Genomic DNA, 19,735 nt, shown 5'->3' on the forward strand with positions numbered 1-19,735 from the left:
GTGTACCCGGGTAAAAGATTACATACTTACCTCCTGTAGAGGCTTCCCACTCCGGACCTCACAAAATACAGGCCCCCCTGAAGGTGTAAGACAAGGGCAGAGAAACGTAGACAGCACACCTCCCGGACATGGCCAATGCCCAGGGGGGATGATCCACGTTGCGCCCCCCCAGCAAAGTGTAGATTCCATAAAGCGGAATTGAAAATAGCAAAAAAAAAGTTTCACTTACCTGGGGCATCTGCCAGCTTCTTGCAGCCAACCTGTCCGGCGTTGGTCCTCCACTATCCTCCATTCTCCCGCCACCAGCTATTCTCTGTTCAGTAGAAGTGAAACTTTTTCTTTTTTACTTCAGTTTCCCTTTAACCTTGCAAGTTGTGCTCTATTCCTTCTGTCTAGCATGAGGACCACATGCACTAGACAGATCATGAGCCAGGTTACTCATTATCACAGTTTTTCCCTCATGTTTACCTTGAGAAGCCTCTTTTCATCCCTTTCTCTATATTCCCCTTTGTGCTGTATGCACCGGTTTGTCACGCCACATTGTATAGTGTTAAACGTTTTTCTGCTGATCAGTTCAGGAGATTTTACAGCAAAGGTTTCCAGCCACTGCTAGTTCCCTGTATGAATTTACATTTTCCATTTTAGCAAGTAAATGATTTGAAAGTAGGACAAACACTGTGGCACCTTTATTGGATCAGAAGCTCAGCCTGATTTTCTTCCACTGCTCCCCCCCCCCCCCCCTCCCCTACGCTTTACGTGAGTCAGCACCACCTTGAAAGACTGTCAGAAAGAGAATGCGTTGGGGATAAGACCATTTAAAAATGAGCAATTGCTGTGATGACTTAACATTTCAGACAAGAGGTTAAGTACATGCCATGTACACTGTACAAAATGTTTTACTATTCCTTCTCTCTGACTTTTAAAATGCAAATTAGTCTATTTAAAGTGTTCTTGGCTCCTGGTAAGTGTTGACTTGTCGGAAAATTAAAGCTAGACTCTGGCCAAGCCGTTAAATATACAGCTGAAATATATATTATGTGAAATGCCTGAGCTGCCAACAGAGTTATGATTCTGACTTGCTGTTCCGCTGTTTTGACGTTCTTATTAGACGGCCAACTCTGTGACCTTACTTTTCTCCAAAGCAGCTGAAAATTGCACCTTGGTCACCAGTACTGCCTGCTGATTGGACAAGAGCAGCAGCACACTGATGAGTCACTAGTGTGTTCTTTTCTGCTGTAAGCAGTAATCTTGCATTAGACTGACTGCACTGTGTAAGGCCTCATTTACAGTGGTCAATGCATCCTATGTTATTAAAGCGGGCCTGAACTCAGAACTTCCTCTCGGCTCTAAAAGATTAGCAACAGCATAATTACCTTTAAAGAAAAACATTTCTTTGTTACAGCTGATACAAAATCCTGCAATAAATCTGCAGTGTGTCTACTTCCTGCTTTCCTGGAAGCAGACGTAGTGTTAACGTCCTGTGTTTACCAATTAGCTGCTGTGCTGAGATTCCTGAGTTGACACGGCTGAGATCAAATTTCAACTTGTGATTAGTCACAGATGAGGGGTAGCTAGACAGGCTAAACTCTCTAAATACATACAGGGTGGATTTCTCTCCCTTTTCCTTCTATTCTCCGCAAGAGTTCAGGTCGTCTTCAATAGGATGTGTTTACACTGTCAATCGTAACGCAAATGCAACACCCACGGTCTGGACCACACATGCAAAGTTCTGACCTGCTGCATTTTTCCGCAAACACAACCCGATTGGGCTGCAAATTGTATGCAATGGAAGCTTATGTAAGGACTGTGTCTGTTCCCACAATGCTGGGCGTTGCATCAAATTCCTCACCTGTACCGTGGATTTTCTGTTCCGACGCTGCCGTTCCGTCCATGGCAGGGTATCGGAAAGCAGAAGAAGAATGGGGCACCATGTTTCAAAAAACAACAGAAATCCTGCTGCAGTAATGCTGGCAGATGGTTTCTTTAACCACTTGAGGACCCACGCTTTACCCCCCCTTAAGGACCAGCGCTGTATTCTGTGATCTGTGCTGGGTGGGCTCTGCAGCCCCCAGCACAGATCAGGTAGCAGGCAGAGCGACCAGATCGCCCCCCTTTCCCCCCCCCCCCTATGGGGATGATGTGCAGGGGGGGTCTGATCGCTCCTGCCTGCCTGAGGTTTGCGGGGGGGGGGGGGGCACCTCAAAGCCCCCCTCCGTGGCGACATTCCCCCCCTCCCTCTCTTACCTCCCTTCCCCGGAGATCAGAGGCTGCACAGGAACGGTTCTGTCCTGTGCAGCCTCTAACAGGCTCCTGCCTGTCATGTGACAGCGATCCCCGGCCGCTGATTGGCCGGGGATCGCTGATCTGGTACAACGCTGCTACTGTTAGCAGCGTTGTACGAATGTAAACAAAGCGGATTATTTCCGCTTGTGTTTACATTTAGCCTGCGAGCCGCGATCGGCGGCCCGCAGACTATTCACGGAGCCCCCCGCCGTGAATTGACAGGAAGCAGCCGCTCGCGCGAGCGGCTGCTTCCTGATTAATTAGCCTGCAGCCGGCGACGCAGAACTGCGTCGCTGGTCCTGCAGCTGCCACTTTGCCGACGCGTGTTATGAGTGCGCGGTCGGCAAGTGGTTAAAATGTTCCTTACTGAGCATTCTAAAGCCAGTACAAAAACATAGCTGGTCTCCCAGAATGCTCAGGAAGGGGGATTTCACTTGATAAATAGCCTAGGATAAGCCTCAGTGGAAGGGCAGAACTACATACCACATACAGTAATATATAGATAATTATTTCTGATGCTTAAAGGAATACTATAGATTAAAGAATTTTTTTAATGCTGTATGTTAGGGCACACATTACCACAAGTACTAGGAGTAATTACCTTCTTCTCACAGCTCTGCCTCTCTGATATAAACTCCTCCCTCGGTTTTAGATACAAAAGTGTTGGGCTTTTATAGAGGGCTAGACCATGTGACTGCAGGCGGGGGGGGGGGGGGTGTTCAAATAGCCCTTGTCTTCTCTTCTCTGACTGATGAAGATCCTGATAATGCCTTTGTAAACAGCATCTCTCTCTCTCAGCACAGGCACCACATAGCAGCGTACTAAGTAATTGCAGCCTGGAGTGAAAAATCCCAAGCAAGCCAGTCAGTCAGGAGTAGTGTATACACATCTCCCTGCTAGTTACATTACAGCAATATTACAGCACATCTAGCTACATGTTACTTCCCCAGATCAGCCTCCTCCGCATGTCTCCTGCATGCTGTGACACAGTGAAGTATATTTGTCAGCTGTGTGAGGAATGAAAAATTATTTTTCAAGCAGGGAGAGTGGGAGAGAGAACTGGGTGAATAAATAAAGTGCCCCTAGCACTAGTGGTAATGTGTAACCTAATATATATTAAATAAAATATTAAAAAAAACCTTTTTTCTAATTGGTAGTGTTCCTTTAAACGAGGAAAATGACCACAAATAAAGTTATCCTGAATAATATACTGCATTCTAATATGTGTTGTTACAGTCCCTGTTTAACCATTTATGCCGCCTGGACTTGAGCTTCACATCTGCGGCTGCTAGAGCCGCAGGGATGCAATAGTCACGCCCCTGCAGCTTTGGGGGATGTGCGGGCGAGATTGTGCGAGCACATGCCCACGATCGCGATGTTTCCGAGTGCAGGGGGGATTGGCTGCAGGGGACAAAAGTCTCCTGTGCCAATCCGAGCATGTCCGGGGAGAATAAACACTGTTTTTGTTCAGAAACGATGTTTATTCTTTAAATACAGCTGCTGCGCTATCTCCCGCCGTGATTTCCGCCGGTTTCCACAGCGTTACATTTATGAATGGGAACAATTACTCTCCCTGCAGGAACTGTGAGTGCAGGCTTCCATTGAATCCTTATGTCACTTCCCTAGTTACAATTTTGCAATACATTGTATCCTATGTAGCGCAGTTGTACGCTACATAGTATTTTGCTCAGTGGGGATATCGTGTAGCCAAATAGTAAAATTACATCTACAGACACTAGCGAATAAAAAAAAAAAATATGTATGTCAAGAGGGCAATATTATTATAAATTTATGGGCTAAAAATTAGCGATGGATGTAAAAAATGTACCTTTATTTCCAAGTAAAATATTGTCACCATACAGTATACTAGGGATATAATTTTAACGTTGCAATAACCGGGAAAAATTGGGCAAATAAAATGTGCAGATATTAATTACGGTAGCATGTATTATTTTACAACTATAGTGACCGAAAACTGAGAAATGTTTTTTTTTCATTGTTTTCATATTATTCCTGTCAAAATGCATTTAGGATAAAATAATTGTTAACATAATGTACAACCCAAAGAAAGCCTAATTGGTGGCTGTAACGATCTGCTCAGCTGTCTGCACGGGCAGACAGCTGTTTGTCCATTCCTTGAGTCTGAGGGCTGCAGGTCTCTGGAAAAGAGACCTGCCTGTGCTTTGCAAGTTTCAGACCTGCTCTGCTGCTGAGCAATTTGCATACACTTGTTATGCAAACGGCCTAGTTGCCTCCTTTGAAGGCTTGCAGTATAAATACCATGTGATCCCAGAATCCTTTGCTGCTCATAGAGGTTTGTTCCTGCTGGACTCACCTGGAGTGTCAGCCACTGCTATCTTAGTATAGTTAATTCTTGGGGAGTGCTCCTTGCATTCCTATTTAGTGCAGTCAGTTTGTGTATAAGCTGTATCGCCTAGTCCTGTCTTGTTTTTCTGTTGCGATTGCGCTGTCGCCAGCGGCGGTTGATAGCGAATCGCTCTGTCTTGTTTGGATCGCACTAGCCTCTAGCGGTAGCGGCTGTGGAACCTTCTGATCTGTGTTCCTGGAGTGTAAGCTGGAGCAGCGGTTGCTACTGGCTACTTCATTTGTCTGTCTTGTCTGTTTTTGCTCATTTGTGTTACTTGTGGCTAGTTAGGGTGGCACGCTTATCACTGGGCACCTAACGCGCGGTGATCGTGCAGAAAACATGTTCGCTGTTGCGAATGAGTGCGGTGTTCGCGTTTAGCTAGCGTTTGTTATTTTCCTTATCCGCTGATTGTTGTTTGCTGTGCTTTTGCTACTCGTGCTCTGTCCTGCTCAGTCTGGTGTCACTATTTGGCAATCGCCAGTCTTGCGATTGCGTTCCCACTTCGTTTCCGCTGTTGTGTGTTCACCGTCGCTGGGTGGCGGCTAGTTTGGTGGACACACATTGATTCTGTCTCTGTGCTCTCTCTCTCTTTAGGGGCTATCTTGCCCTGTGTTGCTTCTCTTCGTACAATTTCCATCTGGAATCTGTGGCAGCGCAGAGGGTTTATTCCTCTGCACTCCACAGCTCCATCTGCCGGTGGGAATTCCCCTCTACTGGTGCTTCGCACCAAAAGCTGGGTTCTAGCATTTTGACACGCTTGTGGAGGACTTCCGCAGTGTCAGCGCACATCTTGTGCGCTGACCACGGAGATATCCCCCAATCGTTACAGTGGCGGAAAAAACAAGGTATAGATCATTTCTTTGTGATAAGTAGTGATACAGTTATTGGGGAATGAAAGGGAGGAGCGATGAAAGGGGAAAATTCCTCTTGTCCATAAGGTGAAAAATATCCGCGGGTTGAAATGGTTAATCAGCATTGTGTGGATTGGTCAGGGTGGTGTAAAACCATCTGCTGGCTTTATCATGGCTGCAGGGTGAAATGAGGAACTCTGTTTTGTCGTCTCCCCAGTGAAGCCCTTGGGGGAAACAAGGACACAGCAGGTGATTTAGCGTTTCATCAGCCTTACTATATAATGCTGAAATATCAGCTTTGGGTAGAGCTAGTCCCTAACAACAAACTGCTATGCAACCGTGTCCTCCCTCTCCCCTTCCTATCTGAGCATTTGGATTGGTGCTGTTCCCCCCACTGTGTATTTGCAAAGTAATATACATGTATATTACTCCCTGATCTAAACAGATGGAGATACAGCAGCATTATTGGTGAAACAGGCTTGTTGTAAATATTAGTAAGTGCTCCATTAGATGAGAATGACCTTGACAGCTGTCCTTTCCGATCAGACGTGGTGGATTTCTGGAGAGTCGGAGCTCTGCTCGGGCTGCAGATCTGCGTTTGCACATTATTTCCACACATACATAATGAAGCAGTGTGAATTGAACGGCAGTGACAGACTGTGGCAATTTAGTTATTTACTGCCAACCTTTTCCGTTGCCGGGGATGATTTATCACACAGTAACCAGAGTCAAAATCCCAGCAACTAGGCTGTGCTGCAGAAAATCCAGGTAGGGGGAGGTAGCCTCAGGGCGTCCCTGCTCTAGCTGCTATTTGCAAGCGATACAAGTGGCAGCCGACCAGACAATTACTATCACACCCAGCAAGTGGTTATCTCTCTTTCCTTGGAGCTCTGGGTTCCTTGGTTTAAATGCAGCCAGTGGTGCTGTCTATGGAGTTTCCATGATTCCCATATGTTTACATATGATACTGTATACTCTAGTATAGGTTTAGAAATTTAGGTCTGATTCTCTTCATAAAAGTATAGGGGCCGACTTATACACGAGTCACGGGCAACACTGAGCACACTAAGTAATGTGTGTACAAATAGTGACATTCCCATTTGCAGCAATGTACCCAGTGGTAAGTGACACTTTGAGGAAAGGAACTGGCAAAAAAAAAACCACAGGTCTGAAAGTCGCGTGTGTGTGTGTGTGTGTGTGTGTGTGTGTGTGTGTGTGTGTGTGTGTGTGTGTGTGTGTGTGTGTGTGTGTGTGTGTGTGTGTGTGTGTGTGTGTGTGTGTGTGTGTGTGTGTGTGTGTGTGTGTGTGTGTGTGTGTGTGTGTTATACTGGGCTGCATAAAGGGGTGTGAATGGTTGCAGCACTTGGGGACCTGGGGGAGGTATTGGCTGCACTTAAAGGACTACTGTAGTGAGAGGTATATAAAGGCTACCATATTTATTTCCCAATAAACAATACTAGTTGTCTGGTAGAGCTGCTGATCTATTTGACCCAGCAATGAGCATGCAGCTAATCTTGTCAGATCTGACAATAATGTCAGAAGCACCTGATCTACTGCATGCTTGTTCAGGGTCTATGGCTAAAAGTATTAGAGGCAAAGGATCAGCAGGACAGCCAGGCAACTAGTATTGCTTAAAAGGAAAAAAAATATGTCAGCCTCCATATCCCTCCCACTATAGTCGTCCTTTAAGGGACAGGATGGGTTAATGGCTGCAATACTGTATGCAGTGCAGTCATTAACCTCCCCTGGTCCCCAAGTGCAGCCATTAACTTTGCTGGGTAGACTTATACTTGAGTCAATAAAAAATTCCAGCTTAAAGAGAACCTGAACTGAAAATAAAAAAGTAAAATAAATATACACAGGTCATACTTACCTCCTGTGTAGTCTACTCCTCAATCTCTTTCTCCTCTCCTGCGTTCCGTTCGTCCACTATCATCAATTGATTTCTCCATCCTCCATTTTAAAAATGGCCATTACCCCATAACACCTTTACTTTGCTAATGACTGTTTGTTAGTTATTGATGGCTCCTGACTGGGGATTAATACTGAACAACTCACTTGTTTTAAAGCATACTCTAATCTTTGTGAATGGATATTCATGAGTTATTTACCTCACAAGTCAGGAATTTACCTCACCAGTCTGTAATTTTAGTTGTCCATGTGGTAACCGCCCTAGTGAATGAACATTTCACAAAATGCTTGGTAAAATCAGCTGTTTTCTGCTCTACCACATGCGATAATGCTTAGTGAATGCAGGCCGATTTCCTTTTTGTTCGTATGTAATATGCTCCATACATTGCTCTATACAAACAAACAAACTGGGGCCATTTATAAAGATCTGGCAAATCCAGGCAGATTAATGGCAGCGTTTACTGGTGTACTAATTGTCCTGCTAGTGTTATATGAAATGATGCTTGGAAGTTCAGATATTGGAAAAGTGAGTGGCCAATTTTCACCAGTTTATGTGGGAAGAAAATGAAATAGAAAAGTTGGTTGAATCTTTTATAATTGTATTCTTGGGCTTAAAGTGACCCTGAAGTGAAAAAAAAAAATCTCTGGAGGGGGAAGCCCCAGGATATTCAAGAGGTTTCCCTCGTTCTCTGTAGGCCTGTTTCATCACTAAGTCCCCTGAAAAAGAGCTTGTCAACAGCTCACACAGGCGCATTAGCAGCGTCCCACTCAGCTTCCTCCGGAAAAAGACGGGCCGGATTAGGCCTGCTCTATGCAAGCGCGAGCTGCCTCTGCAGTAGCATGGAGCCAATGGACCTTAGCTATTTCTGCGGAGCCCGAGCTGGTGGAGCTAGTGCACAGGGAGGCCACTCTTCTGGGTTCTCAGTGCTGAAACAGGCTGACGTATGAGGATGGGGGAAACCTCTAGGATCCAGAGGCTTCCCCATCCCAAGGTAAGTATCTGCTTTTTCCCTTTAAAAAGGTCCCGGGTTAACTTTATCATTACAAATAAGTCCCCACAAGTAAAGTTTCCACTGTTGGATGTACTCATCTTGTTGGCAGCAGTTTGCAGCGTGTATAGTTTAAGCAGGGAAATTGCCATTGGTCATCTTTTGAAGGAACACTTAAGTCATGAAAAAAAATTGGTTTTACTCACCTGGAGCCCCCTGCAGCTGCCCGGTGCCCACGCAGTCTCCATCAGATGCTCCTGTCCCCCGCCGGCAGCCATTTACTGTTTCGGCAACAGCCTGGGAATGCGAGTGATTCTTCGCGTTCCTGGCTGCAATAGCAGTATAGAGGGTGCTATTGCGGCCAGGAACGCAAAGAATCACTTGCGTTTCCAGCCTGTCGGCACCTGCCTAAACCGGAAGTGGCTGCCGGCGGGGGACAGGAGCATCTGATGGAGACTTCGTGGGCACCGGACAGCTGCAGGCGTCTGGTGGAAGCCCCAGGTGAGTAAAACAAATTTTTTTTTTGCATGACTTAAGTGTCCCTTTAATGTGTTTCAAAATAGAAACCAGTTTGGCTCACAAAGCGTCATCGCGTTGACATTTATAGAAATTATTCTGTTTAAGGCCTCGTTCACGTCGGGTTCGTTCAGAAAAGTATTTAAGGGTATGATAAAAAATGCATGCATTTATGCGCATTTCATTACATGTTTCAGTGTGTTGCGGTGCACTTTTTTTAAGCGGACCCATGCGTTTATATGTGCTTAATAATGTGTTCAATAAAGATTTTTTTCATTTGATTTTTTTTCTTTTTAATTAAGGGTAAAAAACACATCTCCAAAGCGCATTGCTATATGCTTCTATGCACTAAAAAAGTGCACCCATTCATTTGAATTGCTGTGCGCTTCACAGCGCAATGCACAGAAATGCATGCAAGACCACGTTTCTGAAATGGACAGTAACAAACGCAAAGATGTGAACTTGGTACATTAGATTCAATGTAAAAAGCTGTACCTAGCAAAGTGCACGAAGCAATGCCCTCTGAAAAGCGTACAGCAACATCACTAGTGTGACGAGGCCTAACTCGGTGTTCTTTTTTTTAATCTGGATTTTTCTTGGCTCTCATTATTTTTGTTTTCCTTCTGCAGGAGTCCAGCAACACTGAGCAGAGGATCAAGTCCTTAATCAGCTCCTTAAAGCACGTGGTCTATGAGTATGTGTGTCGCTCTTTATTCAAGGTAAGTCTGTTTGCAAGAACCAGTATTTTCCAGAAACATTACCTGTTTGTGACCCACCCAGAGGCCTAACGTCTAAGACAGTAACTCCTGCATACGCACTGAAGGGAGGGCCCAACTTATCATACCTTATCCCTTTATGATACAGGGGACACTCCTCCAGAGCTTGTGTTGCTGTGGCCACACTTGTGAATGGAATAGGTCATGGTTGGATGCACTGGGGTGCTGGATCATCTTAGCCAAGTTCAGTCCAATCACATTGTTCTCCTCCTAGCCCCTCCTTCTTGAAGCTGTTCCATCTTACACTGCACTAACATTAAAACTCCCTCTGCCTTAGCAACAAAATGCATTGCTAGCCTGCAGGTTAGTAATACATCTTTACATCACTCAGTCCTGAACTGTCATCCAAGGGATCCAGTCCCAATTTCTGTGGGCTACAATTAGGGTGCCTTTCCACTGGCTGCAAACCACTCCAAAATACGGATAGCTTGCATTTTGCCAATCACAACAGCACAATGATTAATATGTTAATTGCGCTGCTGTTTTTCCACCTGTGCGATTAGATTTCCCCTGAATCAGAATTGCTGGGCTGCATGATTTTTTGTGTGCGTTTGCTCTTGTCCTCGACGGATAGTGGCACAATTGCGGGTATTGGAAACGGGAAATGCTACCGCATCGCAGTGCGATTTTGCACGCAACTGCATTACCTAGTGGAAAAGCACCAGGATAGCAGCGCAATCATGGGTATTGGAAGTAAAAGGAGGCTCGATTGCATTGCAATGTGATATTGTATGTGATCACTTTTCCTAGTGGAAAAGGAGCCTTAGGCCCCTTTTACACTTAAAGGGGCACTACGACGAAAAATTGTAAAATTTAAAATATGTGCAAACATATACAAATAAGAAGTACATTTCTTCCAGAGTAAAATGAGCCATAAATGACTTTTCTACTATGTTGCTGTCACTTACAGTAGGTAGTAGAAATCTGACAGAAGTGACAGGTTCTGGACTAGTCCATCACTTCATAGGGGATTTTCGGGGATTTATTTATTTTCAAAAGCACTTAGTGAATGGCAGTTGCTCCATCTAACTGCCAAAAAACTGTGTAGCGAGCAAGAAAACTGTCCAGCATCGTTGTTTAAATTCTTTTTAGGGAATAGCTTTATAAAGAATAAAAGCCTTGCTGAGAATAGCCTATGAAGAGATGGACTAGTCCAAAACCTGTCACTTCTGTCAGATTTCTTTTACTTTTTTCCTTACAGTAGTAAGTGATAGCAACATAGGAGAAAAATAATTTATGGCTCATTTTACTCTGGAAAAACATACTTCTTATTTTTCTATGTTTGCACATATTTTAAATTTTACAATATTTCGCCGTAGCGCCCCTTTAATCAGTTGCTCTCAGTTATAACTGAAAGACAACTGATTTTCAAAGTAATGCCCATATTTTTCTATGGCACAGTTCCCACTAAACGCTTTTTAACTGAAAGATTTTTCACAATTCACTGCTATGGAAAAAAGGCATACCAACGCATTAAGTGTAAATGGGCCCTAACTGTGTATACACACACCTGTAAAGTCCTCACAATGAGATAAGTGGTTAGACAAGTCAAGCCACAGCCCTGTATGACTAGGGAGGTGACAAAACAAAGAAGTAGTAAAGGATGGTCATCAGTTTTAAAAGCTGAAGATGGATAAAAAATAATGTGTGTCTAATAGCAGCCTTTTGATTTAGCAGCAAGGAAGTCATTGTAGTGGTGTAACTGCAAATCACGAGGCCCACCAGCAAAACTTGGATGGGGTCACCCAATGTTCATACCATTTTGTTCATCTCCCCTTAGTAACACATCTGCCAGGACTCATACAACAAGTGTGGCCATCAGGTTCCCATTGTTCTGATCTGCTGGATGGAGGATGAACTCTTGTATTCAAGAGAGACTAAGTTTTTGGGTTGCCCCCACAGCTCTGGGTAGCCCTGCGCTTGTATTGGTTGCTCCCCCATAGTTATGTCCCTAAATCAATGACTTCTTTTGCAAGGACAGTTTCAGGGAAGTGATTATGGTGAAAGCTGGAGTGATGTTGATCAAAGAGGAATTAGTAGAGAGGTAATGAACCGGCTCTAAGCAAACCTGTTCATGCAGTTTGGGGGGGGGGGGGGGGAGGTGGGGAAGAAGATCACGTCAGACTGATAGAGCAGACTGCTGTAGGATCCTTAGTTGGAGTTATGACACTGTGTTAGAATGATGAAAGTTTAGAGAGAGATTGAGGTAGAGAAGATTAAGCAGGTATAGATAGATTTGAAGATGTGGAACAAGGTTTATTTTAAAGGTTTAAAGCAGAACTATAGTAAAACATAACATACAACTAAAAACATGTCTCCCAACTCCTTATTGATAAAAAGGTTATCCAGTCTGTCTTTGACACAAAAGTATTGTCACTGATGTAAAATATCTGCATACCCACTTGCTATGTTTGTTAACTCTGATATTGTGATTGGGCTTTGTCCTTCTGATGCTGATTAGTCTTAAAATGTATACTTCTTATTGGGCTTTGGCCCTCTAATTCTGATTTTACTTCAGAACTGAGCTCCTTGATGGGCTTTGGTCTTCTGACTCTGATTTGTCTTTAGACCAATGTTACTGACTGGACTTTGAACTTCTGATGCTTATTTGTCTTCAGAGCTGTGCTCTTGATCGTGCTTTAGTCTTTTTTTAACCTGATTTGTCTTCAGACTAATGCTCCTAACTCTGAATCCTTATTTGTCTTCAGAGCTGTGCTCCTGAATACGTTTTGGTTTTCTGATTCTGATTTGTCTTCAGACTTTCCTGGACTCTGGCCTACTGATCCTGTCTTAGCTTCAGGGTTCTGAGCCAATTTGACATTGATTTGAGCTTTGACTTTGCATTTTGCATCTGCACCAAGATTTCCTGTTGTGTTGGTCTTATCTTCCTAACTCCTGCCTTGTTTCCAGTTGGCTATATTCTCTCTTTTAACCAGATAATTATACTCTTTGACAGGTCATTAAATTATTTCATCAGCTTGTGTGCTGTATTCCTCCTCATCCAGTGGAGCACCAATCTGTATCTATTTTTTAAGAGAGCGGTCCAATGCTGGAGCAGAGTGGTGTTCAAGTAGAAGGGAGTATAGGCGCTTGCGTAATTGTTCAATTTGCCGCAGTGGTGGAGAATGAACTTGGCAGTGATCTGCGCATGGATCTGCGGACTAGAGGACATGATCTGCACATGGAGGAAAAATGTGTTAGACTTTTTTTTTTAGGAAAGAGTTCTTTACAGTAAGAGTGATTAAGATGTGGAATGCATTGCCACAGGAAGTAGTTATGACAAATTCTATATCTGCATTTAAAGGGGGTTTAGATGCTTTCCTTGCATTGAAAGACATCCATGGCTACAATTACTAGGTAATGCCCAGTGATGTTGATCCAGGGATTTTATCTGATTGCCATCTGGAGTCGGGAAGGAATTTTTTCACTTTTGGGGCTAATTGGACCATGCCTTGTAAGGGTTTTTCGCCTTCCTCTGGATCAACAGGAATATGTGAGGGAGCAGGCTGGGGTTGTACTTTATTTTCTGGTTGAACTCGACGGACGTACTGTATGTCTTTTTTCAACCCAAATAACTATGTTACTACGTGATCTTAAGAGGCTGACATTGTGCAGAATTTTGTCTGGTAGACATTTTTTTTTCATATCAGACTATTGGACCTGTGCTTGAAAAAAAGGCCAGTGTTAGAATCGGAAAGGGTAAAGCATTTCCTTGTACTGTGTATTCCACCCGGAGGGGGGGGGGGGGGTACACTCATATAAAGATAGAGCTCACCCATATGATATATTTGGACAAGCAGGAGACTTTGTTGCACAAAGAAAAATCCACGAAAGCCTTCTTCTCTACTTGGAGACGGTTCATTATAAATGCATGTGTTAAACTGGAAATACTGGAACTTATTACTCAAGTAGCCAAGTATACATCCTGGTATGCACTGGCTGACCTATAAGGACCATTAGGTAAACTGCAGATATAGATCTAAAAGAGTATTAAACTCCGGATTCATGCACTGATGGTGGTGTATATAAATATGTATAGTATTTGCTTTATGAAATGATTACAGGATGCAGAATTACAGAGGTCCATATACAGTACTTTCATTGTTTCCTAGCTTACAATTGTAGTTTGGGAATTCTCCAGCAGGTCTACATTTTTTTCTGAAATCCTCTAATTGTGACGAGCTAACCCCCGCTGCCCAAGCCCGCAGCATCATCAGGTCACCGACTGTATACTTATTGCCTGAAATTGTTCTTTGTTGCAGAAACCATTTCTAAACCCTGTTTTTGCAACGTGAGATAGAGGAAGAACTATTATCTGTGTTTAGTGACTCAGAAAGTTAGATGGCACCTTTTGACCTAGAAGCTCTGGAAGATGATATTTATGTGTGGCTGGTGAAATTCTCATACGGAGTATAGATATAAAAAAAAAATAACAACATTAAATGTCTCTATTGAGCTCAGCAGTGCTTTAGGCCCACTGCAGTCTTTTTATTTTGCTTTGAGCCTCTTTTACACTTTTTATCTCAGGCCTTTTTTTTTTTTTATCTTTTTACGTGTAGTTTTTTTTTTTCGTACTGTTTTTGTTTATTTTTGTTTTATTTTTACATCTCGACACAGGAAGCAAGCGGTAGATTTGTTTGTTGTAAACGGACGTCTGCCGGTCAACCTAAGAAACACATCGGGGAAGGTTTTCGTTTCCCGCCGGAGCACACCAGCGGGGAATTTTCTCTACCACTCCTTTTCATAGCTTTGTCTAACGCTATATGAAATACTAAAAATAAATCCAGTCGTTGCAAGCAAGCGGCTCGTCCTTCCTGAGCAAGGGCATCTGTACGCTGTGCTACCAGGCGGGAGAGATCGCCAGCCTCCGCATTCACCGGCTCTGGCCTCACATTTCACATTAATTGAGAATTATGTTTCTTTTGCATGTGTAATTAGATGATAAAGCAGATGTCAAAGCTTAATAGAAGCAAAATGGGAGCATTTTAATTTTCATTAGTTGTACACTTGAGCAAATTATTTATTTATATTTTATTTCCTTGGTGGAATGGGTCTGATTAAAATGTAGCTCGCTCAGGGGATGCCTTTTTAGTTCTACCCAAGGTCAAGGTCGGTTTATAAAGAATGTTTTATTTGTTTTTTTTTAAGTAAAATGTACATAAAGGACCACTAAAAAAAATGTAAAATTAATATGTATGCATATCTATAAAATGTGCATTTGTACCAGAGTAAAATGCACTATAAGCTACTTTTTTCCTATGTTGCCATCACTTACAGTAGATGGTAAAAATCTGCAGCCACCAGGGCCAGCTCTATAGGCAGTAGCAGTGTTAGGGAGTCTTGCCCAAGGTCTCCTCACGGAATAAGTGCTGGCTTACTGAACAGGAAGAGCCACGATAGAAGACAAGAGGCTCTCCTGGCAAGCAGTGGTTAAAATCCCCGTACATATGCTGGTAAGCCATAAAAAGGTGTTGGAGTCTTAATCTACATAATTTATACATGCGGTTCCCCCAGAATGCATCATTACCTCATTTATTCCCCAGACCTATGAATGAGAATGGTACCATTTAACATTTGATACATTTTTGCCTGCAGCTCACTAGAGTGCTGCAGTGTGCCTGACATTATTATCATCATATCTCTATTAAGCTTTCGTCTACGGCTTTGAATTCATGTTCTGCAGCAGTAAAAAAATGAATTCAGACCCGGGCATTTTTTATTTCCTTCTCATAGTTTTAACTATGCAGAGAAGAAATAATCGATGCAGAGTATTACATGGTCAGCTTTACCCAGAAGGTCCTAAGCTCTGTCCCCAGTTTCTGGATGAAGAAGCTGTTTGAATTGGTCTTGGTGGTTTTAGAGAATATGTATTAGTGGCTAATTGTAGATGTATTTATTGAGAAAGTCTAAATTCTGGCTGACTGTTTCCAATTCTGCGATCCCACTAGTAGAAAGCCGGTCTACCTATGCAGTGAGGTTCCCTACAAGCTCTGAGATTCCACCTACCTTTCATGGGAGTCCATCAGCCCACTAGTAGAAAGCCTTCCTGTAGGTATGCAGTAAGGTTACCTACAAGCTCTGAGACCCCACTAACCTTCCATTAAGGTCCACCTGTACACTAATAAAAAGCCTGCCTATAGCTATGTCATGTGCTATACAAGCTCTGAGGTATCCCCTTCCATGAGAGTCCATCTTCCCACTAGTAGAAAGGCTGCATATAGCTATGCAGTGAGGTTCCCTACAAGTTCTGAGATCCCAACAACCTTGCATGAGAGTCTACCTGTCCACCAGTAGAAAGCCTGCCTATAGGTGTGCAGTGAGATTTGCTACAAGCTCTGAGATCATAATTACCTTCCATGGTAGTCCACCCACTGCTATAGGAGTCCACCAGCCCACTAGTAGAAATCCTGCCTGTAGGTATGCAGTGAGGATCCCTACAAGCTTTGATATCCCACTAACCTTCCATGGTAGTCCACCAGCCCACTAGTAGAAAGTCTTCCTGTAGGCATGCAGTGAGGTTTCCTGTGAGCTCTGAGTTTCCACTACCCTTCCATGGGAGTCCACCTGCACACTAGTAGAACGCCTGCCTATATAGGTATGCAGTGAGGTTCCCTACAAGGCCCTGACATGCCACTTAGCGTCCATGTGAGTCCACCTTCCTACTAGTAGAAAGCCTGCCTGTAGGTATGCAGTGAGGTTCCCTACAAGCTCTGAGATCTTGCTTAGCTTCCAGGGGAGTCCTCCCACACATTAGTAGAAAGCCTGCCTATAGGTGTGCAGCGAGGTTCTCTACAAGCTCTGACATCCCACTTACTTTCCATGGGATGCACCAACCCACTAGTAGAAGGCCTACCTAGAGGTATGCATCAAGGATTCCTACAAGCTATGAGATCTCACTTAGCTCATGTCTAAAGCTGTCGGTTACCGAGAATGTCTCTTCACTGAGTATTGTTGTCCATGGCGACCAGTAAATATTTTAACGATCACGAGGGGCTAATAAGACTTGAAGAATTATAAAGTAGATAAGAAAGGGGCATTCATATTTGCTGCAAAACCATATAGGTACTATTCAGCACAAAGAATTCTATGGGCAGACGCTGCAAATTGCTGCTCTAATGCAGAGAAATCAAACGATGAATACACAATACACTGTAGAATGAATATTAGTGCAAATGAAAAAATAAGCTCCAAAAATGTGATGAACTCTAATAACTCCACAACACTGCAGTTAGTGGAAAATGTGGGACTTATCTAATACATTCTTGCCCCATGTATTGTAAGCTACACCACATTTATTGTCAAATCCTTTTTACCTTGTCTTTATTATTGTGTTGTATTGCTTGTTGGTGGTTTTTTTGGGTCTTTTTACTTGTTCCCTCCGTGAAAATGCAACAAGCTGCTGTTATAGTGTAAAAAACTAAATAAAAATAAAGATATGGTGCTTATAAGTCAAACAAAAATTAAACTTCATCTCACAATAAATGGCCTCTACATTCCACATTGCTCTATTGCTTTTGTTCTCATTCTCAAATGTTATCGCATCAATTTTTATTTTTATATCGGATTGTGTAGCATGCAACTGTAAAACCTTTTTCTATTAAGTAAAGAAAACTGTAGCAGCTTCATGTTTGAGGGTTCCTTACAATGCAGAGTTGTACATCATGCTGTTATGCTTTTCAATAAAAGTAATGGTTATAAATGTGAGAAAGTGGAAAATTGGACAAAAAAGGAACTTAGATATTAATGTGAATGTACTAATAAAGTTGTGGTTGACACAGCAGTACAGTTCCTAAAAGCAGCACTTACGGTAGCGTTTTGCAATTGTGTTTGTGTTTTGGGATATTATTATGGTCACTGTGGTTTAGTGGCAGCGGTGCTCCATTTTATTCCCCTGTGAAATCATACGTTTCAGAGAACACTCGTTACAGGTCTTTAATACTATTCTGTGACATTGCTACTTTCAGCCTCTGTGTGGAATTACTATATATAACAAACCTTGCCTTTAAAGTGGACCTGAACTCTTGCACAGGACAGAAGGAAAACCGAGAGAAATGCCCCCTGTATGTATTTAGAGACTGTCTAATTCTCACTTACCTGTGACTAACCACAACTGTAATTTCATCTTTCATTGGTAAACGTTTCCTGGTAAACAATACCAGTTGCCTGGCAGCCCTGCTGGTCTATTTGGTTGCAGTAGTGCCTGAATAACGCCAGAAACAAGCATGCAGGTTTTCTTTTTACTTTTGACAATAATGTCAGATACACCTGATCTGCTGCATTGTTGTTCAGGGTCTATGGCTAAAAGTATTAGAGGCAGAGGATCAGCAGGGTAGCCAGGCAACTGGTATTGTTTAAAGGGAAATAATTATGACAGCCTTCACATACCTCTTGCTTTAGTTGTCCTTTAAGGCAAACATAAAGCAAATAAACCCTTATGAAATAATGAATTGTACGTGTAGTACAGCTAGGGAATAGACCAGTAGTAGCAAAGAAAATAGTCTCATATTTTTATTTTTAGTTATATAGCTTTTTTTTTTTCTTTTAGAACATTGCATCATTCTGTTGTGTTTGCAGTTTAGAAACCACACTCTGTCTTTTAAGCTATAAAACAAAGAAGAAATAATGATAATAATAAACACTTTCCTGCAGTAAAACGTTATCTGGAGCTGTCTCTCACTTTTATTTGGTGGTGCTAAGTGCTTTAGAATAACAACTGTTTTTTTTAAAGAGACACTGAAGCCAAAAAAAAATTATGATATAATGAATTGGTTGTTCGTGTATGTAGAAAGCGCTCCACTTCAAATAGGTAGATGAAAGAAGATAACTTGTCCCCTTTAGGACCGCACTCACCCGTTAAGATGGACCACTGTCAGACTGGTCAGTAGGGCTCAAGGGATGTGCCTCCTTGGCATCCGAGACGTCCTCGGTACGTTGTCCGTTGGTTGTCCGTGTAGGGATAATCCTATGTGGGTGGATGACTCCTGTAGTCTAGATGCTCCTCATAGAGGGTATATATCTCCAATGTACCTCACAGAGGGGATAAATAGATCATAGCGTAGCCCCGTAAAAGTTAACAAACTTTATTCTTTAAAATGTACTCACAAACTTAGGTTTGGTACAGCCGTTTAGAGTAAGTAACGGGCTCTCCCCCGTGCCTCCTGGGCAAGGCCTATGAAGGTGCACCGCTCCGCTCAGATCTCGCTGTCCGTTCCCGGGTTGGAGTTGAGTTCCTGGTGTGTCCTGTGGCTCCACCCGACGCGTTTCGTCACACGCGTGACTCATCAGGGGCGTGGCTGGCCACAGAACTCCAGGGTAATTTATAGGTAGCCGCTTTCCGTATTTTTTCCCCACTTCTGGCTTGTACGGCCTGCTATGGGGATACTGCGTCCACTCCAAGATGGCGCCTGTGCAGGCTTGCTTCAGTATTCTTGTGCTGTTCTCATTGTCTGCCCTAAATGGTTATGAAGCCATGGTTAATAATGCAACCAACCATCTTCATCCAGATTCCCCAGTGAGTGAGGGCTTCTTCTCTCACCGAGCTACCGGCTGCATTTTTCATGATTTATCACCATGACCTGATTTATCAGGAACGCAGCTTCAGACTTCGTTAGGGGCTCCTGTGTAATTATATTAATTAACTTCAAGCCAGAGCAGAAGACCAGATTTCCTATTCTCTTCCTCTTTATCTCTTTTCTCCTTTCTTCCTTCCTGTTTACCTCTCTTTCACCCCTTTTCCTTCTTCCTCTTCTTTCTTCCACCATTATAGTATGATACCATTTTACGGAAATACAATGTTCTATTACTTTATAGCTGGTCCTTCATATTTTATTGCTATATACTGACATTACTGTCGTATGTGATCTATACTGATTATATATTACGGGACTCATGGAAACACCTGTTACGATATAATGTCTTAACCCGGTAGCAGAAAAAAAGGGCGCCGGCTGAGGATGGACGAAAAGCGTTGCGCCATAGACTTTAATGCAATTATCAATAATACTGAGAAATAAGCAGAAAAAAGGGTGCCGTGATAAATAT

At 43.0% G+C, this 19,735-nt stretch overlaps 1 protein-coding gene across 2 annotated transcripts in view; it reads left to right on the forward strand.

Moving 5' to 3' along the window:
- DYNC2H1 (dynein cytoplasmic 2 heavy chain 1) overlaps positions 1-19,735 on the forward strand; it is a 508,393-nt gene that overhangs the window by 247,291 nt on the left and 241,367 nt on the right. For both annotated transcript variants that reach the window (XM_068266870.1, XM_068266871.1), the window contains exon 70: positions 9,548-9,637. In XM_068266870.1, the coding sequence (XP_068122971.1) occupies positions 9,548-9,637 (90 nt within the window). The remainder of the gene's footprint in view (positions 1-9,547; positions 9,638-19,735) is intronic.

Source organism: Hyperolius riggenbachi, chromosome 2, assembly GCF_040937935.1.
Source record: "Hyperolius riggenbachi isolate aHypRig1 chromosome 2, aHypRig1.pri, whole genome shotgun sequence".
Classification (NCBI taxonomy): Eukaryota; Metazoa; Chordata; class Amphibia; order Anura; family Hyperoliidae; genus Hyperolius; species Hyperolius riggenbachi.